General features: G+C 41.1%; 1 protein-coding gene across 1 annotated transcript; it reads right to left on the bottom strand.

Moving 5' to 3' along the window:
- Nucleotides 1–231: 231 nt before the first annotated feature.
- sema3d (sema domain, immunoglobulin domain (Ig), short basic domain, secreted, (semaphorin) 3D) lies at nt 232–27,889 on the bottom strand. Its single transcript, XM_029522501.1, has 18 exons — nt 27,685–27,889; nt 20,727–20,982; nt 17,021–17,181; nt 15,247–15,309; nt 15,025–15,144; nt 14,828–14,921; nt 14,172–14,300; nt 12,382–12,518; nt 10,507–10,621; nt 10,184–10,253; nt 9,942–10,086; nt 9,327–9,549; nt 8,819–8,907; nt 8,497–8,538; nt 7,675–7,832; nt 6,156–6,220; nt 5,929–6,068; nt 232–1,530 (listed from the first exon to the last, which is right to left on the bottom strand). Exons 2-18 carry the CDS (start codon nt 20,902–20,904, stop codon nt 1,075–1,077), a joined length of 2,385 nt encoding a protein of 794 aa, XP_029378361.1. The 5' UTR covers nt 20,905–20,982; nt 27,685–27,889; the 3' UTR covers nt 232–1,074.
- Between the last annotated feature and the right edge of the window lie 5 nt (nt 27,890–27,894).

The raw sequence follows: 27,894 nt of genomic DNA on the forward strand, positions 1-27,894 counted from the left end.
GATCCCTGTCATAATATAGGTGCTTTGGATCCAAGCACTGACCACAATATTATCTACGTTATTACATAAGTATAATTTACTATTCATGTCAGGCATACGGGGTTTGCATAATGCTTGCATTTCACCCTCATGGTGCTGATGTTGATGCCCTAACAGCTTCATCACTTTATTCTAGGAAACTTGCTCACAAGCTTTCCTGTTTACCAGAACTTGTCCTAAACACACCATCTCCCTCTCTCTCTCTCTCTCTTTCTCTCTCTGCTCTTTCACCCACAGACTAACATTAAACAAGAGACCAGCTGGTCCTGAATCATTCTGACATCTGCATACATCATACAGGGACGTGTGTTGCTATATTAGGAGACGCTGCAGCGTAGCTAACCCTCTTCGCTTCTCAACCTGCTGCTGTGTGCTTGAAAATGTTTTTACCTGCACCTTTTGATCGAATGTGCACTGATTTGATCTCTTCACAGAAAGTTGGCAAGAATTCAGAGAAGAGATTCAGAGACACCTTTATTTAAATTATTCAAAAATACAACAATAATGAAAACATCTATTGAATCTACATTAAATGTTTATACAAAAATATGTTTTTTTCAGTAACATAAAAGATGAGTAGCAAAAGATCAGGAATTAGACTAAATTTAGCATGCTGTATCTCCTGTACATGTTACACAAATATTTACAGTCATTCAACATGAATGCATTGTCATTGCCTGAAGAAAACTTTCTTTTTCTATTTGTTTTTGGGCTTTTACTCTCACTCATTCTTTTAGCTGGGTATTTAAAAAAGGTCAAGTTGTAACCTGCTTGTGCCATCGACATCAGTTATGTAGTCTCTGATATTTTAAAAAGTTATCTACAAAGAATCCAAAGTAATCATTTTAGTTGTAACCAACACATTTGATGTATTTTTTTTTTAGAACAAACGTATTCATTATAAACTCAGCATTATATTTCACTTGCTTATGGACTGATCAGTTCTTGCAATTTTACAGCTGTATGTCCTGTCTGCTTCATCACCCAATAAGTGAGTATACTTAGCTAATCCTGAATGTTATTTTACTTCAGCCCTCATGGTTGCACTGTTCTGACCACCCTCCCTCCTCCTCTCGCTTTCTCCCTTTCTTTGTGGTGTCTCCTGTTCCTGCTTTTCTTCATTTCCTGGATGTGTTTCCATTTGCCGGCTCCTAAGCCTCGGCCCCGTGCCCTCGATGGCCTCTTCTCCAACCAAAGTGAATCGCAGTACTCTTCCAGAGAGCCAAAAGGAGAGCTCATCACTCTCAGGTAGTCTTTATATCGCTGACGAGACTCTACACCGTGTTGAAGCTCCACCATGGGGTCTTCACTGGCCTTGGGCTTCCCTTCCAGTTGGCCATGTGTAACAAGTTGTAGTGTGAGACGGAGGAGAGTGTGGGTGAAGTGTGTGTGCTCTTGAGCTACGCAGATATATACCCCAGCATCAGAGTCATGGAGGGAGCGAATCAGAAGACCTCTATTTGTGTGAACAACTCGATCATCCAACCTGACCTAGAAAAAAAATAATTCCAAAGAAAGCACATTATAGCTGCAGCATGTGACCATAGGTCAAAAACAAGGTTAGGCTGGCCAACTTCTACAACAAAAAGTATCAAAAACTATTCCTGACTCCTTGAATTACAATTGAATTTCAAAGCTTTACAAGATTTAATCATGAAGCTAAATAAAATTATAGTTTGTGTCTCTTTGCTTTGAATCAATGAATCAGTCAGGATGCACATTCACTTGATACCTTCCACCTGGCTTACACACATTATTTCCATGCCTGACTTGTATCCAAGGTGAGTTTAACATGGTAATGACCCCTGAAACAGGAAGTATATTGAATAGGGTTTTGGCAGTGCCACTTGCTGCTCTGGAGGTCAGAGGTCGTTATGTGGTGTGGAGAGATTGTTAGATGCACAATGACTGCACGCAGTAAAAAAGGAAAAAAAAAAAGGTGTGTGCGCATGTGGTGAAGTGCATAAGATTTTTGTTCAGGTGTAATGGTGAGTTACGCCCCAACTTTTTCTTTTACCATCCACTGCGATTCATCAGGTGGCACGGCTGCTGTCAGGTCCTTAAACAACACAGCTGTGTTCAGAAACCTCTTCTGTTCTGTGTACGTTTCAACAGCACACCTCCAACAACACTGCTCCGACCCCCCACTGACAGCAGCACAAGGAGCCGAAGGGATAAACCCCACTTAACAACCTAGTTAACTTGTAAATTAACTCTATATTTTCTCATGTTCTTATAGTTGTATTGGTTTCTAGGTGATTTGTTGTCCAGGAAGAAACAGAATCACAGGCGTCAGTCTTCCGATTTGGCCCTTAGCCACATTACACTTACTAGCTCATCTCCTATCAGATTCTTGTTTGCTGACACGCCTTACTGAATTGGCAAAACACACGGGATAAATGTTGAAAATTTGACGTCTTTTTCTGGGCGAGCTGTCTTTGGAGATGTGTGCTTGATGGGTTTATTTCCGTTGCCTGCGAAGCTGCCTTCCCTCTGCCTTCAAAATCGAGGCATCTGTGACTAAATAGAGCCAGACATTTAAACTCACCCAGATGGTATGTCTTTATTTGTGTGTCTGTGTATTTGGCCGTCTTATTAAGCCAACAAAATACAGCAAAGAATAGTAATGTGGTTACACTGTGTGTGCTGTGCTCTGTTCTAATGAACATCGTGAGTGAAATTCAGCGTCCATGTTTTTCTTATTACTAATTTTCTAATGGGCTAGCATTCCAGGCTCCAGAAGGCAAATTCACACACACACATACACACACAAACAAATACACGTGTCTAGATATATGTTTATACACATAAGCATTGTGAGAAGTAGAAATAAATCTTTAACAGCTGATTTTTACGGGGGGACGAGGAATGGGAGCGTGTGAATGAGCAAATACGTATTTAAGTTTGCTGCAGGTGCTATGAGCAGCTGGCTTTTTTTTCCCCCCTTCAAAACCCATCAGGAGGCAGCGAGTGTGGAGAGAACACAGAAATGAAGAGACTGTGGGAAATCACAGAGCTGACACAATAAGTAGGAGGAAGTGAAGGAGACTCAGCTCGGAGCGTGAAGGCAGGAAGTGAGGAAAGGTGAAGGTGGGGCTGATGAGAGAGGCTGAGGGGCAGCAGAGGAGAAGGGATGACAGATAGGGGGAAACGGTGTGCGACTGAGAAGCTGAAATGAGCCACACAGTTCAAACATCGCTGAGAGCAGGTTAGCGACCTTTTATCACAGGAAAGACTTCTTACATCCTCAAACCCATCTCCAAAGGAACAGAAGATATCCTAAAGAAAAACGTACGTCTGCACTGTCAGGGCCACTAAGGGGAAATTTGCTTGCCTGATGAACTCATTTAGTACAACAAAGCCAGTAAGGCTGAGGTTTTTATACTCGACACTGCTGCCAGTAAACACAGCATTAGCAGTGGTTGGTAAAAAGCAAGAAAAAATGTAAGTAAAAGGAGAATTTACAGTTACAGAAGTCATGCTTGGGCCTCAGAAGAGAGGAAGCTATCAGCCAAAGAGCTCAAAAACATCAACTGTGAGGCAGCTATTTGGAATTTTATCAGCGTAACCAACGTGTTCATGTTTCTCATTTAAATTTGCCAGTAGTAACACTGAGACTCTGCCAAGACAGCAATGTTGTATATTGTATATATTAATACAATACAATAGATATTAAAATGTAAAAAAAATTACAAATTTTATCAAAACATGTTGCCTATGAATTTGAAAGTCATAATTGTATCTTCGCAAATTAATATAATGCCAACATGATACGAGAAATAATTGATTTCTCATCCATGTATAATTACTTAAAATGTTCAAGCTTTTATGTTGGTGTTTCCCTTTGTCTCGGGTATTTCACATCTACAGACAATTAAGATTGTCACTGGCTGCTTGGCCAGAGAATTGTATTTATTTATTCAGTTATTTAATCATTCAGTCATCCATTCATGCAAAGCCTGCTGTAGCGTAAAGCTGTGCTTGGCCCTGTAAATGTTTTTCCCCTTGAATCATAATGAACCATCTGCTTCATTTTAGGCCCCAGTTATTGTCAGGAAACTCTTCAAAAACCTGAACAAGCTTTTTTGAGTTAGCGACTTCTTCATAAATCTCAACATTGGTTAGTTTGACAAAGTTTGACAAAGATATTTTTTTAATGTAAAGCATCACATTAGTCTGAATTATTATTCAAACATCAACTAAATGTATTTTTATGCTTTTTCCTCCTGCGCATCCTGTTCTGTTTGTTTAGCTTCTGTGTCTATCACTTGACTATCCTGAGAGAGGAAGAACTCCCGCATTCACTCCTTCATCACTTTGTCTAGAGTACAATAGGTCACATATCATTGCATGTCTAAACACACAAACACAGAAAACACCCCATTGTGTTCATTACCCTAAAACACATGGTTGTCCCTAGGGAGTGCTATGTTATGATTTCCGCTCTAGGGATCGCAACGAGACACGGACACACACGTATCCGTGCACACAGAGAAAAACTGCGGTCTTTCTGCTGTGCAGGCCCATAAAGGAACACATGGGTCTTTAGTAGCCTCTGCACCTGTCATTGTGTTTACATTCACCTCTGAGAGCCGGGGGGGCGGCAAAATAAGTGTAGCAACAAGCAGAGAGAGATGAGCAGTGAGTGTCTGAGTGTCGAGCAGGCCTCTTCCTCACAGGTTGAGGAAGTTTTGTATTCTTGGATAGAGGCGGGAACATCACCGAGGTGCTGAGTAAGCAGCCCTTTGTTGGTTTGTTCAGGAGATGGCTGTCATCATCAAAGAGCTCCTCTCCACACCTTAAGTCCAAAACTCCTGAACTTGCACATCTTTCTCTGCTCACCATCTCATCAACTTATTTTGACTGTTTGAAATGATAATTTGTGGACAACCAAACAATGCAAATGTATTTTTTCCAGGCCACAAATTTTTCTTTTATCTGAAACAATTTCGCATCAGCTCAAAACAGCCATTTTATGGTTTCTGTCACCATCATGTCACTTGAGTCTTTAACTGCTTGCAGGTTAAGATTTCATGAAGAAATCGTCATATTGTATCCTACAATTTCCATGTGTGTACAGACTTCTTTCCTAATGTAGCATTAAATTTGGTTTTGTCCAATATAGAAGTAATAACAGAAAGAATCTGTTGTCTCCCCTATAAAAGGTTTTCTGGAAACAGCAGTTACATTCCAGCATGAATCAGTGGCTGCATCAATGAAAAAAATAGAGAAATTAAAGCTTAAAAAGCAGAATAACTTAAAATCATTATTTCCCCCCTTTTTGTATTCATTTTTCATTTGAGAGATGATGCACCACCTCCACTGTGGAGGCTGGCTCTCATTTAAGTCACTCCTTGCCTTTCTGAAAAACAAAGGAGCTGCAGAAATGTTCAAGAAAGCCCTGGACACTCATAAACATCAATTATAACCTTATTCAAGAAACCAGTGAGACCATCTATTGCTCCCTTATCAGCTATAATTTCACAACTTACGTGGCTTTTGGGTGTTCAAGCCTACATAACTTGTGATCCTAACAAATTTTTTTGTGTTGTTAATCTTCCTCAAGACAAGCAGGATCTGCAGTGATATGATTTCTGGCATCACAATGGTTAATAGGTTCAAGAGTCAGACCTCATAACTAATGACACAGGAGTCATATGTGGTGTTTTTGGATTCCTTGACGTGCTTATGTAAGAAACATCCAAGTTTCTTGACCTAACAAGTGTAACCACTCAGGTATGGTAAACTCAAGGAAAGAAAAACATAAGCCCACCCTCAGATGCAGACAGAGAGACTATGGGGTAAAAGACAAGGCAGGGATTTAAAAATGATTTGCGCCCCAGTGATAGGTTGGTGTGTATGTGTATGTACAAGAATGCACTTTCTAACCTCTTCCTTGAGTTCAGATCCAGGTCTTTGTATGAACCATGTTATTTGGGCCTGCTGAGATTTAGCAATGCACTCCAGGAAGGTGGAGTTGTTCTGCACTGCAAAGAGCACTCTCTCTTCAACCCGTCTCCCATGAACACCTATGAAGAAGATATGACTTTTAATATAAGTTTTGCAGTTGGGAAAGAAAAAAAAAAAAGACCCCCCACAAAAAAATGTCTACATACTGTCTTCTGTGTCCCAGCATTGACTGGCAGGATCTCCGTGCTTGATGTCTTGTCTTCTGGCTCGCCTGGAAAACACACACATAAATGTACATTTTTCCAGTGTATAATTTGCATGCGTAGGAAACATAGGTATGCTACAGTGAGCGTGGAGAAGTTGGCTGACAATTACCTCCAGCAACAATTCTTCAAAACCACTCAAAGTGTAATTTAAGGTGACCTCTTATTGCTGATGACCCTTGTGGTTGTCACGTGTAAACCTCCATGCACAACAAAACTTCTCAAGTCTGTTATCGAGACTTGGAATCTTTCATCAAACTGCAGTTACCTCAGGGGCAGATGGGTATGTGTTTTCCTGGGTAAATGTTACAGTACAAATGGTTTTTTAAAAAAGGCCTCTGGCCTGATGCTGAGCTCCTTCATTTTGTATTGATTTCACCTCTTCCACCTCCTGTCAGTCCTGTGTGATGGCACATCTGTAGCTTACATTCATGCACTGTGAAGATCAGCTTTCAAAGAGCCCTGGGGACCAAACACAGGGCCTCCACTATCCCAGAAACCATAACAGCATCCCCATTGGCCAGTAATATAGCAGTGTGATTTCTAACTGCAGGGTATAGATTCTATAGAACTGACATTCTTGCAAACACACAGAGCCACACATATTTTTACACCTCAAGGACTTGACTCTAGAGGTGTGGAATGACAGTAACATTAATCAGCTGAGGAACAACATCTCTAATCAATAACTCAAACGGAATAATACCATCTGGCATGGAAAAAGTGCTGTGCTGAGGAGGTCAGGAGAACAGAAATAGAAATCATATTTAGCAAAAACTATGGACTCCTTCCTTCTCAAAGGCCCAGAAGAAAGAAATCTGCCTCAGGAATACACAAAGACGCGCACACACACACACACACACACACACACACACACACACACACCAGAGAAGTAGAACAACAGTGGGTCAGCTGAAAGCAGTTTATGGATGCCCTTCTGTCTTTTCTCTGATTGGATCACACATAATTTCAGCTTTGTTGTGATAAATATATTAAAATATATTAAATATATTAAAAATGTTAAGATCATTCAGATAATCATACTTTAATGTGAGCCAGCTTTGTGTAACTGAGCATGAGTAAATTTGTACATTAAATGTTTTAGTGCTCACAAGTGCAAGTGTGGGCAAGTCTTTGCCCACATCAAATCATTTATTTTATATTGTCATTGGTCCCCCAGATATCTAATAATTAAATTTTTTAAGTTAGTGCTTATAGTCAGATTTTTTTAAGAGGTGATGCAGTGGGGTAATGAGAAACAGTGTACAACAAAATAACTGTGCGGTGGATAAAAACAGCCTCAGCAATGTACATTTTACAAAGGAAAAGGTAATCTTTCCATGAAATAATTCATTCGCGTTGAGGTTTTCTGGGCCATCATTAAGAGGTTAGCATGGCTACTGAGATAGAACTGCTGCCGGAGACCATACAAGTACAATTATTATGGACACAGACACGGTACCTCTTTGATGCAGGGACGTATCGAGAGCATGTGTGTCCATCCCAGGCACAGTAGGGGTCTCGTGCGAGGCAGCATTCAGCACATGCTTGGCCATACAGGTTACATCTACTGAGTGAAACCTGTGCCAGCCCCTGGCCTGAACCCACATAGAGCTGTTGCTGTAGTGAGAAACACACCAAAGTCTTCTTAAGCTGAGATACTATACAAGTATAACTCCAGCAAAGAGATAAAACTACGTAAGCATGTGACGACAGTCCCCCCCCCCCCACTTGGAAGATGAATAATATTTCTTCTCCTCATTTGTACATTCTTCAGTAATAAAAACTTTAGTCTTCGAAATTAAGCTCAAGATAAACTGCGGCAAAATAGTTACAATAGTAAAGCTCAGAACAGTATGCAACAAATTTTTACCAAAAAAAATAAATAAATAAAAAATCTGCTCTGACTTGTCCGAAGTTAAGCAGAGTTTGCACACCCCCACTGAAACACCAGAGAGCATGCACATACAGACACAACCACACACACATCTCAAACAGCTGGAGATTAATGGAAGCTGTGATTGGGGTTGAAGTGTGTACTGACACCCCTGACCCTCAGATAATGAAGCAGAAAGGGGAGCGCGAGCTAGAAATATGTAGAAAGGGTTGAGGAGAGAGAGGGAAAATGGGACACATGAATGATTTGGAAATAAAAACAGTATGTCTTGTATTAGGCATGAACACACAATGAATTCACGTGACACAAATAAAGGGAGGGAATAGAGGAATTCAGCAGGAACAGAAAAGCAAAACTGAACGAAATTGGAGGAGGATGAGGCCGAACCTGTTTAGAAGACATTTCCATACTGAGGATGGTGGTGGGAACCTGCAAAAAGTGTAACAAAGTTCATCAGCTTTAACGCGTCAGTAAACATACTGTGCAGAAAAACAACAGCTGAATTTGTTGATCAGTAGCTCAGAAATATCCAGTGTTACACAGTTTGTATATGAAAGCCAGGATGAATATTTCACTGTTTGATGAGTGAACTGTCCTGCTGTGGAAAAGTGAAGTGCAGCTGACACTGTGTATCAAAAAGCAACACTCTGCGTGTGTCTGTGTCTGCTGTTGTGTATATATGTGTGCGTTGCTGTGTTTTTCACAAAACCTGGAAAATTTGAAGTTCTTCAAGCACCACTTCCTCTGTTGACCAGTTTTCTTGAGTGATGCTCACCACTTTCAAAACTGAGCCAGCATCTGTGACAGGCAGATGGACAGGAGGATGAATAATGTGAACATGTCAGCGAGTACTGTTTTCATACTCACTGAAGATGTACAGCTAGTCTGCACCCTCCGTCTGACGCACTAACAAAAGTTAATACTGAACCAGTTTAGACTTGAGTTTGTTGTAAGAAACAAGCAGGTGAGTCAGTGCTGAGACAAGAACTTATTGGCTCCGGAGTGAATTTACATTTATCAATTTGTCCAAAATCAAAACCATGATACCTTCAGGATGATAATTTTAGAGCTGAGGACAGCTCATAGGGATCTAGTGTCCTCTGCTGGTCAGCCATTGACTTGCAAAGAAAAGGAGCATGTGTGTGTGTGTGTGTGTGTGTGTGTGTGTGTGTGTGTGTGTGTGTGTGTGTGTGTGTGTGTGTGTGTGTGTGTCTCACCCGTTCCCAGGAACATGACCTCATACTGTCCATCCTCTGCCAAAACCCTGTCCACCACAATTTGAGTCAAGACGTAGTCCACGCGTACTCGTGTGAACACAGGCCGGCCAGTCAAAGGATAGACAGAGCGATACATCAGAGGGTGGAATCGAATGAAACTGACAACCTCATCTGGGAAGTCTTTGGTGGTCTTGATCTTTGGATCATATGTCTTGCTTGGGCACTGAAGGAAAGAAAATATTTTGTTAATCCGATCCCAAATTTTCACATTTTCTTATGTCCACTCACAATAAAGGCTGACTGGCCCCTTCACCAATTCACAGGTATGTGTCTCCCTCTGGTGGGTGATATAAAAACTGAAGTGGTAGAACACATCTGGAACATCTGCGACACTCCTTCTGTTTTCCTCCACACAACCCCTCTATTAACTTCTCAAGTGCAGATGTGAGCATGCATACCCTTGAGCATATTGAACATTTCACCTCTTGAATCTAATTAAACTGTTTATTATTTTGCAATTAGCAAGAAAGTTTAGGAAATTTAGCTCAACTAAATCTATAGTTAGGCGCAATCAAGTGTAAGATTTGTCTTTGAGCACCTCGGTAGGCAGCATACCGTTCCAGGACGTGGATATGGTATCCTCCCTTCATATTCTACCCATCGGTGATCAGGCCCCTCCTTGTGAGCATAAGGTCCGTTAAATGCGGCCCTTATGTCCGCCATGCTGTACACACACACTGCTGAGCCACGGAAAATGGAGCTGAGGATAAAGTTGAGACAAGAGACCTTACTTAACGACATAAAGGAGGCGAGACTGACGATAGTGTTGATGATAATGTGATGAGCACTGAATTTACCTGGAGGTGGTGAAGACTGCATATACTACAGGGTTTTTATCATCTCTGGTAGGAAGAAGAAAAATGTCCTCTAGAAGGCAGAAAAGAACAAAAAAAACAAAAACAAAAAAAAAAGTTGTTTTTGTGGCCTCTTTGAACACAAATATTATTTTATTGCATCTCCATCTATGTTCCCTGTTACTCGTGTTAGCGTGGCCACTGAAAATCTCCACTGCCGGTACATTTGGAAATTCATTCCCTATTTCAACGTCAGCACTCTCTCTGCAGGATGAAGCCCACTTTGTTGGCCGGTAGTTCTATTTTTTAATCCATCTGTCACTTACGGAGCTCATCAAAGTGTGTGTCCACTCCGTCCGGTCCAGGGATAGAGCACACAAGCCTGGCTTTGAGGAAGGTGGTCCACTTATTAGTCAAACTCCTCAGCCCACCCACATCATTCTGAAACACAATCAAATACACAGTCTCAAAAAAAAAAAAAAAAAAAACCTGTCTGCATTTTGCAGCTGTCTAACATGGCCAATAGACAACCACAATTAAAAATATACACTTTCCACTTAAACACAATCTTTACTGTAATCTATCTAACAGACTCGCACACAGAGACAACATACTGCATCGCAGCCTGACTCCGATTTCCTGCTCTAATTAGGAAAATAAACAGGTGAGCCACATGCTGCCTGCATGGACCTGCTTATTTTATAAGCACAAAGGAGACCTTCTTGTTAGTATAATCACAGTCTGGAGTAATTGAAAAGAAAGAGAAAAACATAAAAGGAGAATAGAAACAAATGAAAGTACAGCATGTTGGAAGAGAAGTGAGGCTTCTGATTAATAATTATTATTTTCCTAGTAGCTACCTCTGATTGAGCTATGATAAGAGTTCTGAAGTGCACCTCTTTGAAATTCACGGAAAACATCAGAGAACCTCCCCATTAAACCTGTCCGACGCTCTAACCAAGAAGTATAGAAACGACTGTTATGGTTCAGCACAAAAAAACGCACTTGTTTTTAGGAGACCAGAAAAAATGTAAGCACTTAATGAGGATGTTTCACAATGGTGATAATCCTCAAAGAGGGCTAAAGTGAAGTGCCCTCTTTGGATTTACATACGGGGGGGGGGGGGGGGCGCAGATGATAAAGAAAAGAACACATACAAAGACCAAGAGAGCGGAATACCCAAGAAAGAAGGAAAAAGAGAGGGCTCAAATCCAGGAATCTCCTTCCAGTCTGCCTTACAGCTTACTTTCAAGTCATAAACACGTTTAAAAGCTTTTCTCTTAGAATGTAGCAACAGACCTCCGAATACAAACAACAAACTGCTGTGTGGACTAGTCCCATTTGTAATGACTAATGGTGCACTCTGTAGTACACAAAAGGATCCCAATCATGAATCCATCCTGTCCTCAATCAGCTTAGCAGTGCTCATCACAGTTGTTTGGACATGCTGTAAATAGACTGTAATGGGAGTGAAACATGATATCCTTCTCAAATGTATGGCATCATCCAAGAGCTGAACACAGCAGAAGTTTGTATTGTCAAAAGTATTCACTGTGGATGAGCGTTAGGGTCAGTTTCTTCTACTTAACCTGTTGAGTAGAAGAAAAGTAGTAGTTTGGCTTTTTGCTTCTAGCAATGGACTTCTAGCTCTTGTTTTCTGAACAAGCTACAGCTTGAGACCAAGAGGATCCTTTGCAGTTTTGAGCAGGATGGAAAAACAACGTGTAATGAAATGGGAGTGAGGAAACAGTATTACATGTGCAAACATTGCCATGTAAATTAAAACTGTCATTATTTTCATAAAAATAAATGTGGATTTTTTATTTTTTATTTTTTTATCTTAGAAAATTATGGCATTTGTATGATGGAAAGCTCTTTAAACAAAATCAATTTGGGGACATTTAGGGCAGCAGGGCAGAAAGGGTTAAAACATGATTGACTGCCCCTGACAGCAGCTGATGACTACAAAAGACCGGCCTTCTGGGGGGCACAAAGACACAGATCCTTATCCAATTAGATAACTGTCAATTTTATGACTCCCCCATTCCTTGTTTTAAGCGCTGCTTCTCTCATTACCAACTGAGTTTGAACATGCCTGTTCATTCTCTCCAACCTTTGGACCCACCGGTCACATTCTCACCTTCCCTCATTGGCCCCCGAATACCTCCCTCTTTCCTCACCTCCGCAGTGTAGTATCTCACCTTGCACACACGAGCCACTCGGGATAGGATGCTCTTGTCATTGCCTTCCCACGATACCTCCCGGAAGAAAAAGTAGATCTTGTCATCATCTGGGTTGTATGTGTCTGCGATAGGATGAGCAGATATAAACCTGGCCTCTGTTGAAACAGACCAAAAAAATAAATAAATAAAGAAAGAAAGAAAGAAAAAGGAGAGAAAGAGGGGTTAAGTGTCAAATGTGTCAAGTAATGGCTTTGCCATGCTCTGCAGCTTCTAAAAGGTATTTAAACTGGAATTTGTTTACTTACAATCTTGCTCTGTTTCTACAGCGACATCTGATTTGTTACCATTTACACTTAGAAAGCTAAAGCTTGGGGTGCACATAAATCTTCACTTTGTTTTACAGTTCGCTACATGGAATAATGAAGTGATATCCAGAATATTTAGGTTACTTTTAAAACAAAACTTTTAAATGATTTCCTGCAGTGAGTGGCATCAACTCTACCCACATTATATGTCTTCAGTGTTTATAGCATATCCAGATTCTTTCATTAGTAGCACAACAATGTACAAGTAAAAGTCCTGTATTCAAAACTGTTTAATTCACTGAGCTGAAGCTGAGTGAGCTGTGAACATAACACTGAAATATTATAACCTGAATAAGTTAACCGTTTCCCATTTACACATAGTGCAGACAAAGAGCAACGAGAAACCCAATAAATGCGAGGCAGATTTTCAGTATTCTCCATTGCAGGTTGCAAAGTTGATCATTACCTGCATGTCACGGTGGGAGACAGGTTTTTCTCACACACTTATGTTTTGTGCAAACAGTAACATATTTTATAAGATGGACATATATTTGTATTCAAATATAAATGAAGAAATAAATGATTGGTATGTGTAGATGCCAAACTGTACTGTGTAACAGGCTCACAAAATTGTGTGAGTCTCACAAATATAAGTTTTATATTCATCATAAACATTTTCTGGACTGATTGTATGCAATTCAGCAAAACAAAAAAAATAAAAACAAAGGTACTTTTGTACCATACATAAAAAAAAAAAAAACTATACATGCTGTAGGAATTAGTGCCTTGACTCTGGGCAATTGGTCCAAAGGCATAAGTGTTGCAGTGACATTACATCAACAATTAGCTCAATCCCTAGAAACCAAGCCAAGCACCACAGGGTGATTCCCCCGACTGGAACAGCTTAATGTACTAACACACTCGACAGAAGGTCATTGTTGGTCCTGCGGCAGTGAAAAGATGTTCTGCAGGCTCACACGAACAGAAACACTGCAAGAAATTATGTGCTTGCTCTCTCTTTTTCTCTGCATGCACGGCGCCAACATAGAGCACACGCACAAACAGAGAGAGAGACATAATTACTCTAAACATCTGACTGTGGTTGTGAAATGTGGAGACTATGTGTAAGGATTTAGATCCCTGTGACAACTGTGGATACACGACAGCCCATCAGTTGCTCTGAAGCACTCCAGACTGACTGAGAGGGCTCCCTCTTCAGTGATGATTGTGCATGCCTGTGTGTGTCTGTGTGTGTGTACTAGTGTGAGTAAGAACGTGAACTTTGTGGCACACTGTAAATTCCCTCGTAGGTGTGGTCATATAAAAGTTCCAGCAAAATGAATAAGTGTGCTGTTTCTTCTTCTCTGGAATGCCAATAACCAGCCGGAGGACACAGAGAGGCTCTTTGTATCAGTGGAGAAGCTGGAGGTTTTGAGAAAAAGCAATAACAAGTTTCAAGTGCAATCAGCCTGTTAATGTGGATATGCGCAAGCATGTGTGTACCATTGATCCAGTAGTCCTCAGAGATGTCTGTGCGGATGTAGTGCTGGTCAGGTGGAGGCCCAAGGGAGCGTGTGAATGTTGTGTCTTTGCCCAAGAAGTCTGAAGATGTGCCCGCATACAGATACTGGTCTGACCAATTGCAGAGACAGGTCAATCAATTAGGACATGTTTAGTACGTCAATACTCATGGGGAAAATAAATAAATAAATAAATAAAATCAAGTTACGCTCACATCTTAGGTTGATATTTTCAACAGTTCTTTGCCATATGTGCACCATAAAAAGGCTAATCGAAACAGCGACATTATTATTTAGTTTCTGTCCTGTCATGGTGTTAGCCTGAGTGAGCCCATAAAAAAAACAAAAAAAAATTATTTAAAGAAAGAAATTTTTCGAAAAAGAGACACGACTCAAGAAACACATTTTGTTTGCAACTCTGTGCCACTTTTTTGATGACTGAGAAATGCTTGAGCAAATTTATTTGGGGAAAAATGCTGGAAAAGCAGATACCATAATGCAAATTTGCTCAAACAACCGAGAGGAGACACAAACAGAAACAAAATGAACTCCTTTATGGTGTGCAGCAGTGAAATTCTGGTTCATGACAGATAAAGCAGGCAGACGACTGCCAAAGTATCGTGGGATTTTTTATCTTACCTGCAAGGACTGAGGTGAATGGCTGCAATGGATCAAAAGGACATTTCAACCTGCCCGACTCCACTGTACCAGACAGAAGTTGGAACACACCGTCCTGACCAGAAGAAGACAGCATTACATCTTCAAACATTTTGAATCAGAATCCTGAACTCCCCAAATTAACTTTGCTGAGATTAACACACGTATATTTTCTTTACCACTCTGTTGCCGGTGACTTCAATGAAAGCGCAGTTGGGGTGGAAAGCTCCTGTCCCGCAGGCGTAGACATGTGTTCGGTTGAAGTTGTGGAGCGCTCTGACAAAGTTAGCACACTCCAACTGCGATGAGCAGGGACAGAAGAAGAGCGGGGATGGCCTATAACACCTTATTCAATAGATCTGCTGTAAATTACATAACACAATTTTTTTTTGCATACTTACATTTACATTTTTGCCAGCCAGTTTGCACATTTCAACTCTGTCCCGGGAAGCAGGCCAATAAATCTAACCACAGTTACAAAGAGAAAAATATTTAATATCTCATCATAACTCACTGTGAACCATGGATATTTATGTTTCAAATAGGTGCCGCTATACTTCAAGATTTTAATGTTTAATGCTTTAAAATCTACAGGGACTCCCTGTAAAATATTGTTGGCGCTTTCAGTGTATATATATATATATATATATATATATATATATATATATATATATACACACATATACACACACACACACACACACACCAGACTGACAGTGCTCTGCAACAGTTTAAGCTGATAAAAGGGACAGTATACTTTGCAGTAAAGAAAAAGATACTGTGAATCACTTAAAGACATAGTTATGAGTAATCAATCCATCAGGAGCCAATAAAAACATATCTTGGTTATTTAATCATTAACACCAGTTGCTGGTAGACGAACTTACATCTAAGTCCTTTCAATTTGCCCCACCATGTTCACACATGGGTTATAACAGGCTTATGTGCTTAACATGTTACCTCGTCTAAACCCCACCAAGGAGAGCTATCACCAAACTTCCTCGTGGTCCCACAGAGCCTTGATACGCATGCAAACGCACCAGTGCAAATGTTAAAACGCCTCATGATTCCAAATCATCGCAAGCCCCTGATGAATTCGAACAGAAAACCAGTGTGAAAATGAGTTGTTCTGACTGAGGACACGCTGTGGACAATGTAAAGGCTGACTCTGGATTTGAAACATTTCAAATGAAAGGATCAGTGACAATGGCCCAGTTTATTTACAGAATATAGTTTACAGCATAGCCATTATTGCTTAAAAATCGAGGTAGAAGCAACTCGAGCTTCTTCTTGCAAAGAAAATATTTTTGCAACGTTTTAGCACCCAAGTGTCCTTTTCCAGGTATTCCACTTAATCCACTGAAAACGGTAAAGTTTGTATCTTTAGATCATATTCACCAACGAGGGCTGGTCCCAAAAGGCTGAGATACTTGATGCTATCTCCCATCAGTATCAATGACCAGAGAGGCAACAAAAAGGCAACACTCTGAGAGCACAACTGAGAGTTAAAACAACTTGATAAGGATCAAATAAACACACTGTCGTCCCCCTTGTCATCAACCTCAGCTGCATAAACATACACTTAGATCCACAACCTGGAGCATATGGCATCCATCCAAATGTATTTGTGTGTTTGTGCTAATGTTTAAGTGTGAGTACAAACTTGAATGTCCGTAAATTTGTATATACTGTGTGTGTGTCCTCTGACATCGTGACCCTGACCTAAAGAGACAGTTTCAGCCTGCTGTTGACTGAAAGGTGAGCTCTTCTCTTAAACAATATGTGACTCAGAGCATTCCAGCTCAGCAAAACGTTAATGGAAAAATAATACTTTACATCATTTACAAAAAACGACTGTCTCTACATTGATAACAAGCTGAGAGAAGTTGTGTCTTAAATGCCTGCAAGTGCGATTTTGCATGTCTGGAGTTACTTTGTGTGGAAGAGATACTTCATCTCCTCTTCAGAGTGGAATTCCTTCCAGTGCAACCCCTCTGTCTGAGGGTGTGGCTGCTGAAAACAATTCAAACTCCTCTCAAATGTGGAAAATGGCCAAAAAAGCTACAAAGCCAAAAGCCGCTGTTTATTTGTTACACTAATTTTGAATAATTTTTGTGTCCTCCCACACATATCGGGTTTTGTTTCCTCTTCTGCACTTTTGCCAGTATCATGTACCTTTCTGGGTGCTCTGGCCAGATTGTCAGGGTCAAGCAGGTAAATGTGGTCCCTGGCACCCAACAGCAGACGCCCTCTCTCTTCATCCAACAGCAGCGAGTGGGAGTGGAGTCCATCAGAAGGGCCCAAAAACAGAGAGACGCTGCTGGCTTGTAGCAGTTCTGTGCCAGACAGAGAGAGACAGATACACAGGGAGACGAGGAGATGAATAAATCCTTACAATACCGTTTAAAAATACACCATCTAATATTGAATTACATTGAACTGGGGAAAAAAAACAATTTCAACAGGATTATTTTGTCAATCTAGATTTATTCTCGACAGCAGAGCCTCAGAGATATGCGCTGGGTTTCATCCTCTGTGTTAGAGAACATGTCTTTGCTTGAAATTTGGCTGTTTAATCCTCAGCGGATGCACATGCTGACAGAGAGGAGAAACAGTGGCAAGGACTTAAACAGCATGTGACTTAAGATATGTGTTACTTCTAGTTATTTGCATCAGGGTATTTTTCTAGAACCCCTATTAATCATGAAAAAAGGTCTCAGTTTAAAACCAGCTGGTGACAAGGGAATGAGAGTTCGGGGTTTGTTTGTTTTTTTCTTTTCTTTTTCTACGCATTCTTCCCTGACTGGACTTAATTTGCAGATGATTGAATATATTCATAAATGTGCCCTGTGGCATAAGCCTGATATGGGTGTTATAAGATGATGGGAGCAGGTATAATACCTGCTCTTCACATATTAGAAGAAGGTTTCGTTTGCTGCAGACCTCTATATTGGTTATCATATGGTGATACTTTTGATAAACTTTATGCAGGTTGTGCCTTCGCTGAAAACTGAACACATTCTCAGTGCAGTATTGAGTCCTTGATCTCCTTGATCTGAGGAAATCTCTTCTCTCAGCAGCCTCTTTTCACTGCACCAGTATAGCAACATGCCTTGAATAAATACTGTCTCAGCACAGGGGGGTCCCGTGGGAGTCACTCTGAAAAGATTGACATTGTGATTACCCTCTTGATGCAAAGGACCGAAGAGGTTGCCAACCTCCAATATTTGAACTTTTAAGACCCCTCCACACCACACTACCTCCTCCTATACACAAGCTCATACACACAGAGCGTCCCCCACATGCTCATATCTTTCAGCCCTACACATACATCGGGGCCACAGCAGCAGACTAAACCTCACACAGATTAGGCCTGCTAGCCCCTTGGCTAATGTTAATCTGTTCTGTAAACACACAGCACTATGAGCCCATTGAAACAGGGTGCTTAGCTGTTGCTGCTTAGTGTGGTACTCCACAACTCTCCCCAAAGAAGAGGGACCTCAGTAGTTCGAGGTCAGCTCCTCCATTGAGGCTTAAGTAAGACATCACCAAACTGGCTTTCTGCCAACAGGTTTAAGCTCTTCTGATAAGATAGGCTTTTAAGCCCCATAATATTATAACGCCTGATATTGTACATGTGAAGACAATACAGATTCATTCAGTGGAGGTGAGGTGTTGCATTATCAAGTTCATTGCCTTTCGTCTGGCAAGCTGAAATGGGAGCACAAACTGGGAGCTCAGCCATATGTGCTGGAAAAAGAGCCCCATCATTTTAGCAAAATAATCATTAGAAGTAACCAGCTGATTATTGCAGCTGCATCAAAGCATGCTGAATTTAGGCTGCTGTTTTCATCCTGTATGGTTACAGCCGCAGACTACCATTAATATTCAGTGTAGGCTGTTCTGTCCGTCGTCTCAGAGTAAACTGAGTAATGTCACAGCCTTTATCAAATGTTGGGGAACAACAATATGAACATTGTTCATATGCTGTTCAACTGTATTGAAACTGACAAACGAACTATGGCAGAGTAGTGCAACTTCATCCCTTTGTCCCAACATTAGGAACAAAAGCCTCAATCTTAAGGTGTGGCATTAAAGATATGTAGCTCGTGGCTCGATGATTTCATGTTTTCATTTGGCAGAATTCCATGTTGTCTATGTTATGACTTTAGGTGAAACTTAAGCTTATGCCTGGGGATGGTGTCAGAGTGGGGTTCACAGGTTTAGGGTAGAAGGCGGTTGTTTGGAGGTGTTCATCCACTCGGGGTTAATTTCACTTTCATCATTTCCACTTTCTCCCTCTGAAGCTGTGCTCTCACAGGAGGGTGATACGCTAATTCAAGAGGGATTACTCCGAGCTGATGTTGGTCTTGAGCGGTGTGCACAGATGAGACGATGACAACTTGTGTGAATGATGTGTGCACTGGGTTGGTGGGGATTTTGCTTTTGAGGGATTCTTCTTTTCTCAAGCTTTTGGACCGAAAGAGCCAAACATGGACATTATTTTACTATGGATACTCTGAGGTCCAGAGGAAACTACTGCATACTGAAGTCAAGAAGTCTTTCTCTTGAATGACTATATTAGTCAGTCTCCTTCACCTTCAAAGCAGTGGAGCAAAGCCAAGGTACATATTGTACAAGAATCAAAAAAAAAAAAAAATAAAATAAAAAATAGTCATCTAAAATTCTAGACACAATAAAATGCAATTAAATCCATAAATAATTAACTGTTCCATTCTATCAATACTTTATATTTGGTTGCTTTGGAACAAATATAAAATAAAATAAACTGTGTCGCTAAGTACTACTCTAACTGCTGAGTAAACACCATCCATAGTAATCATTATTCCTGCAGATACTTACATATATTTATGTTGGACACTAAGGCCATGCATGTGTGTCTATTTCCAGCCATACTGGTTTTGGAAGCCTTTGACCAAAAGGGCGATTTTGAACGTTGAAGTCGGAGTGAGTTTACTTTTAAGTCACAGTGGGGATTCAATTTTATGGAGCAAGACTGAGGTTCATTTGTGTGGTTGAGCGCAGCTGATACATAGCATGAGGGAGGGAGACTTTGAAGTAAAGTTTGCAAAAGAGTTTAGAATGGTTTTAAAGCGGAGCAATAATTTAACTTTCCCTTGGTGGCACAAAGCAAACAGACTCTGTTCACGCAAATCTAAACATATGGACACAGCACACATTGCCAGACTGATTAATGGAGAAAGAGCAACATGAAATGTTCTGCATGTGCCTCAAACGTAGCGTATTTCATCAATAACAGACATCTATCCTTTTGGCATTGCCATCTTACATTTTGAAAATATATACTTGAGGTTAATGAAATAAGGATTCACGTAGAGGACAGAATCAAGGGATTGTGTTTTATGTGCTTTAACAAAGCGTGGACAGAAAACATCTCATAAATGCTCATGAAAAGTGACAAAGACAGAATTATAAAATGGCTGATCCCTAAATCCCTAATTCTGCTTTAATAGCGCAACTATGACTGCTAATATATGTTTCCACTTCTTTTCCTGGCAGCAAACAAGAACAAAAAAAAAAAAAAAAAAAAGTAATAACAAAATAGACAAAGACACAAGGGAACCAACGCTGTGAGTCAGCAGTCATTTTCCTCTAATTCTTTAACTCCAGCAAGGTGCTTGTGCACTGATTAGTGCAAGGTTGAACAATTGTGTGCATGTGATAAAACATCTGAAATGACCTCAAATCACCCAAACATTATTTTGCTCTTAAAATGGTAAGGAGAAAAAGAAAAAAAAGTCAAGAACTATCCAACTATTACAGAAAATGGAAATGTGTGTAATACTGTACATTTAATAAATAACACTAAAAGACAAATCAAGAGTATGTCATCTCTTACCTCTGTGGCTGAGTTTGACCCTTGGAACACTTTGTTTGATGCTCGCTCCAAACGGTAGGCTGGCCAAAAACATCAGTCCCACTAATTGGAGCCCAGGACAGGATAGTACTTTAATCCTCTTCCCTTTCCTTCCATGATTACTGCCAGACCTGCAGAACAGAGCCCCGACTTCATTCATATTCTGATTGTCTGAGCCCTCTTTCTTTGCGGTGTGGAGTGGGCTCGTGCTGTGCTCCCTCTGCCCTTTTCTGCAGCCCTGGAAAGAAGACCAGTATGGAGAGTCAAGCTAGGGAGGAGCAATCATAAGTGTGTGTGTGTGTGTGTATATGTGACTGTGTGTGTGTCGTCTCATCTAACTTCACGCAGGATATGTACACACATTTGTGTTGTGACCATTCAGCTGTTTCACCATGGAACCCTACAGACATGTCCCCTTTCTTTACCCGTCCTACATCAGCTGTTGCCTGTCGCTGCCGTTCCTTTTGTGTCGCCCTTTTAAATCTGTTTGCTCAAAACAAAGGTCAGGCAAACAAAACAGTCACATTCTGCTATCTTTCAGTTTCCCCCTGCCCTCCATCTTCCTTTCACATGGATAACCCATTTAATTCTTTAACTAAATTATACTTGCCAATGGTTTGAGCATTGGCCAATGACCCTGTCAGATCCTCCTTTATGTCCTGTAAAAAAATGGGCCATGTCCTATCAGGAACTTCACAGTGCATTGAAGAGGCCTGCAGTACAGACATCAGTTCAGACTGTGAAAGCGTGAGCTGTATGAGCGAGCAGTCATGGGAACATTCACTGGCCTTTCTGTCGCTAATTAGCAAGAAGAACTTGAGCGATGTGCAGTGACTAAACATGAAGCGTAGCGGGAACATTACAGATTTTTTTTTTTTTTTTGCGGGGGTGGGGGTAATGTTCGACAAAGGACAGGGAGAGTTTAAACACTGTCAATGTATCAGTCCAAGTCATTTTCACCTGATAAATGTCCAACTGGGATTGAATAGTTGTGGTTCTGAGTTCATGTGTCTGTTGTCCCCCTTTCCTGTGAAGCTCATTTACAATACCCTATAACTTACAATGCGTGCTGTGAGGCATGAAACCGATATCGTGTATCACGCTTCAAACTAACAGTGTGTTAATATTAATATATTGTCTGTGAAACATTTATCATAGAAAATATTTTCAAAGTCACAGAAAATCATTAAATTCATGATAATATGGCAAAGAAGCTATATCGAATAATTTAGAAAACATAGCAGCATATCTGTAGTGAAATCTTCCCACATTACTCTGGATCATTTTTGAATATCCTCAAGTGGTGCATCATGCCAATTTGCTACTTCGCCTGGATTCCTGCCCTGTCCCCAGCCATCAGGTAAATAATTAACCAGACAATCGACAACAAAATGAATGAATCCATCAAAAGAATGCCTCCCTTCGCCGATCTTATTGCTACATCTTCCTCATTAATTTCCTTCCACCCCCATTTCAAATAACACGCGTCAATTTGTCTTGTGACAACATAAACAATTTCGGTCTAAATTAATAAATCTGTTCCAGCAAAGTTACTCACAAATCTTTAATAGTCATAGAAGCCAAGTGCAATGTTTCCAGCTAGACAATTTGTAAACACAGACAAACGAACACACAATCACCATTTGGGCAAAATATTGTTAATGCAACACTAAGGAAAGGGAGATGCCATTCAAGTATTAATTTCATATATCATTTTCTTTTAATTTATTTTTCCTTCTCCTCTTTTGTCATCTGCGGTTGTGAAGATTCAGGGCAGAGCAGCACCCATCGAGGCCCCCGTAGGCTTTAAACTGGAGAGGATTAAATCCTGATAAACTGACTGTTGTGGATTTAAGATGACAAATTGAGACACCTTCACACCTTCAGGGTTAGAAATGCAGATGCAGAGCTGTGTGTGATGGATGGGCAATCGTCAAACAGAGGGAGACAGCGAGAGGTTTTCACTTTCCTGGCCTCAGAACGGTATCTTCAGGGGAGCAGTGGCACGACTTCACCCAAGTGAATAACATTCAAGTAATATATCTCTCTTCACCGCTTGAGTGTCAACATCTATCAGCCGCACAGGGCCGTGTGGAACCCCTCCGCAAGAACGGCCCCCAAACAAAGCAGAGTCCTCAATTGTTAGCATTTCCATTTCTCCATCTGTTGACAAAAGGATAGCAGGGAGCTACCAGTCAGCCAAGACTTCAGAATGTGAGAGAAAATGAAGATGAAAAGAGAGATAAGGGGAAAGAAAAAGCAAGAGAGGAGGAGGAGAAACGCGCGGCTTGTGCCATGTGGGTTAAGCTAACACTCGTGTTTCCTGGTGGTTAGAGTCCCTGTTGTCTTTGGCAGCATGACCGGCACACGGTGCAGGGGGTGATGGGAAACAACCCTGATGGCGATGGTGACAGATTTAAAACTGCAGCCAGTAATGTGCTGCTGGTGCGCCATCATTTTACAAGTGTCACCTCCTCAGCATAATTGACTTCTGACTGAAGTGGCTTGCCCCACCATCAAACAAATACGTAGTGGGCTTCCAAGGGCCAGATAGCAGCCATCAATCAACAACGGCCCAAAATCAAGACATTTGGATGCCGTATAAGAAATGAAGTAGCCGAATTAGATAAAATTTTCCCAGAGGAAGGAGCAGATGGGAAAGAAGTGGTCTGGACAGGGCTACTCTCACACTGAGACCACCCATTTAGCAACACCCAGGTGCTTTTTAGAGTACACAATTATCAAACCCCTCCATCTCCACAGGACAGAGTGCATTAGCACAGCCCTCTGTCTTTATTCCCTGACCACAGGCACAGAAGTGGCATAACAACACAGGTAATTATTGCTGGCTCTCAAGATATTAGTTGTTTTCCTTGGCAATGGTCAATCATGTTTTTGTTTTGTTTTGTTTTGTTTTTTCATTGTATTTAGGCAAGCATGCAACTCCCCAATGAGTCCGCCTGAATTCATTTCTCATCGGAAAAAATACCGGACTGCTACCAGGCCACACTGTTAGTGTTTTCACTACACACAAATTGTAAAGCAAAGACAAGGAGCATTAAATTTTACAAATGTTCTCTCAGCTATAACTCCACTCCTTGATGGCAATAAAAATGGAAACACAAAACTGTCCAAATACAGAGAAGCACCACTCTCTCTCTCAATCTTTATGTCTTGGCTCTGTAATATGCCATATATTTTTGGAGTATATGCTGTTTCGACTACTGTAGCAAGCTAAATGTTTTAAGTGAAATAGCACTGTCAGCTGTAGGTGCAGATGCTGCTGATAAAAAGTAACAATATTGATCTGATGGGTCTTCTAACATCTGTCTAAACTACTTTTGCCTTAACAATGTTAGCTCACACACTTGTTGCTGATCTCACTGTTTTACTGTTTGCCTAGCCTGAACGGTTGCCATAGAACAAGTAAAGATGAAAAGGAATCCTTTTGGGATTGGAAAATTATTCTGAACTGAGCCCAAAACCCTCCACCTACACTTAATATTTTTGGCAGCTTTTATGGCATCCACTTCTAATAGTTTCTATAATTTGTTTACTCAAGTCTTAAAGTAAATATCAAGGCAGGAAGATTTCTTTTGTTTTACAAGCATAGCCACCTTTTGTTTAAGTGAAAAACCATATCTATCAGCACACCATGCCCATCTCTTGGGAAATGACATATCACACCAAAAAAGTTGATGCAAAATATATTGTGAAAATATCCCATTACACACAAAATTCAACCATCACAACGTGATGATTAAGACAGAAGTGAGCTTTGAAGTTAATAATGCTGTTGTAGTAAATTTGTCCTAAATAATGAATGAATGGTACAACACATGTTAGGTAAGGATATCCGATACCCCTCCATGGGCTGGAGCAGGGATCATTTGATCCCTTGCCATTAGCAAAGTCTATATTTCCTGCAGTCATTTACCTTCTAATAAATCCAATAAATCAGATATCCACCAGCTGCTGGATTTTTAAACGTTCCTTTTGCTCCATGGAGTCCTGACAGTTCACTCCACTACCATGGCAAAAGAATTACTGCGAGGATTTCTCAGAGCATATGATTCAGACCTTGTTTTGAATCATATAAACATGTTCACAACACCCCTATGCATGAAATCAGCCAATGGTAATGCCAAGATAGGAGGACATTCCGGAGGAATTCCTCTTGTCTTGGAAGTGAAGAGTATGTCTGTGGGGAAAAACCAAAGTAGATGGATAAAATTCCAACCCTGAGGTCCTGACTGTCCACAATTTGTCCCTCCCCAAGTTGTTTCTGAAGACAATGGTAAAAGAATACTTTGTCCAACTGCTGGTAGGGTAACCAAATACACCATAGCAAAAGAATTGCTTTTGGTTGCCAACACCGTATGTTTAATGTTGCGGTTTGATTCTTAATTCAATGTGTATAGAATGGGAGACACAGCCCACGGCTCTCCGGCCTAGCTGCCAGCTCAGGTCTGCCGTCACAACGCCGGTGAATAGAAAGGGGAGAGGGTTGGGGTGGGAAGCGATACTGGATCTGGGGTTTAGCTGTTCTGAGTAGCAGAGATGGAAACAGAAAAAGATGAGTTAAAACAAAAGCAAGCATTCGGTGTCACCAAGACAACACCACAAACATTATGATTACCTTGTTGAGAAGGGACACCAAAACAAGTAACCCAACACATTCTAAGCAGGTCATGACCCAGGCATGCACCTCTGAATGTGCATGAGAGCCTGCATGTATGGACAAATCTGCATGAGTAATATAATACCATCCTGAAGTAGGCAGATGGAACCAATAGGGCATAAAAACACTGACTGACAGTCCTAAGTGCACTCACTTGTCTCCTGATGGCCCGAGGATATGGGGGTACACCCAGGTATGCTATGCAGTAACTCTTCTCAAGAGCATCACCGTCCTTTACAGACGTGGGGATATAAATCTGTTCTCTTTCAATCCTGTGAAGGCTTTTGTTATTGCAGTTTCCTCCAGACTAGCTCCAGTCCAATTCACTACAGACAAGGGGAAACACAGAGCTGCAGGGCAGGCCAACCCAGCCAGGCTGTCTGTCTGCAAGTCATTGGCACCTAGTCGCTGTAGACTCTCTAAACACACTAACATCACCCGTGCAGTGAAGGTGCCCGAGCGGCTTTGTCTGTCTCCACTGAAGAATTCTGGAAACGTGACCATATAAGGATAGACCGGTGTGCAGCGAGGCTTCAAGTATGTTTTAATAACACTTTCCACCCTAAAACCTGTTGAGTTTTGAGAAAGCACCCTTTCAGCTTTTAGTTCTCATCACCATCCAGGAAAAAGCCTCGCCGCGAACTGCATGACGCTGTCACAGAGCGCAGGAATGGTGCTGTGGGCCATTGAAAACACAACTGAATATTGATGCTGTGATTTTTAGGTTAATAATGGAGCAGTCCGCGCACACTTCACAGACCAGGAGAGTTTAGTGCTCACAGGTGGCTGAGGGTTAACACAGCATGGGCTTGAATTGATTGATGTAGCGCACAAAACCAAAACTCTTTAACCACTCTGACATCATAATTTATCATCAAATCTACTTTCCTGACCAGAGAAAAGCTCTAACAGCGATTAGATTTGTATACTTTTACAGCCAGTAGGTGTGATTTCATCTTGTAAAATTCCTTTCAAAGTTCTCAGATCTCACAGGCTCACGTCTCCAGCCTGTGATTTCAGCAGCAGGACAGAGCTGGTCCTATCCCCTGTCGAGTAAACCTGTAGCTGTCCGTTTTAGTAGTCGTGGCATATTGCTATCTCTGAAATAACAGCTGGACAGTTGAAACTGAGACAAGACATTCTGAGTTGTCTCACTGTGTCACTTATTTGCCCTGGTCCTGCTGATCGAAAAAGCCCAAACCCTGCCAGAGAAATCAAGATTCACACAGTCTTCCTCTTTCTCCTAGTTTCTTCTCTCACAACAACCAGCTCGACCCAAAGCTCCTTATAGGGAGTTAGATAAACCTTTCCAAGCACAGTTAGTGGAGAACGAGTCCATGAGACTGTAAGATATGCAGGCAGGAGGAAGATAAATAATTACAGAAATCATCACTGTAAACCACAGAAACACAGTTTTACACACATTAAATGAGATTCCTAAGTAAGGTAACAAGTTTGATCTACTAAAGATCTGCAGTGTGAATATTCTGCTTATTCTATTTTCACCATCCTCAAACACTTAACTATTAACAGCCAGAGCTTCTGTCACTCAACAGACTCAACACTTTTACCTGTACCTCAGCATACCTAAGAATGATGCCTCCATTCCAGGCATAAAAAACCATCAGTCTGAATCAAAAAGCAACATACAAGTCAAATTAGTGAGTCATATTAGTGAGTCATGTTAGTGAGCCTTTGTTCTGTTGAACTACTTTTCTACACAGTTACACTGTTAACACAAAACCGCTCTGTGGTGAAAAGCATTTATGACCAAGAATGGTGATTGTAGAGAGGAAATGGTTGCATGCACCTTACAGACTGAGAAAGCTGCCTTACATATTAAATCAAAAGTCTATTCTAAAGCCATTTGGCCATCTGGAAAAGGTTTTTGGCACCATGGTTAAAAAAAAAAGAAAGGAAAAAAAAAAAAGAACAAAATATGAGGTTCAGCTGAAGTAAAAGTTGGAGTCGTGGAAAGTATTACAACTTGAAATAAATAGACCCATTAACGAAAAAAAAAGGGGGGAAAGTATGCAAATTTGGCGTATATATCTACAGAGAAATAAAGTAAATTCTACCGACTCCGTAACATCCAAACAGCGGCAGGCGGTGCCTGCTCGCGTCTGTCACGCATCAGACAGTAAAGCGGCAGCAGCTGAGTGACTTTGAATTGCGACTCGGCAGCGACGCTGATCCCTAAAGCCCGAATAAAGTGGCAGGTGACTAACTTTGCCATTAGTCGCCTTGTTTCCGTCTTACCTGCTCTGCTCTCACAGCAAACACACTCCCTGTCAGAAAGTTTCCCGACGCGCGGAGACGCGGCTCAGTGAGACACGTGCGGAGCTCCGTCCAAAAGAGAAGTGGATGATAAAGTCAGCGCTTCCCCTCAAAGATGTCCACTCCCCTTACATGCTGCTAAAACAGCAGCGCTCTTGAACCCTCGGTGCACTGCAGTGTGTGTGTGTCTGT

Source organism: Echeneis naucrates, chromosome 16 (assembly GCF_900963305.1).
Source record: "Echeneis naucrates chromosome 16, fEcheNa1.1, whole genome shotgun sequence".
Lineage (NCBI taxonomy): Eukaryota > Metazoa > Chordata > Actinopteri > Carangiformes > Echeneidae > Echeneis > Echeneis naucrates.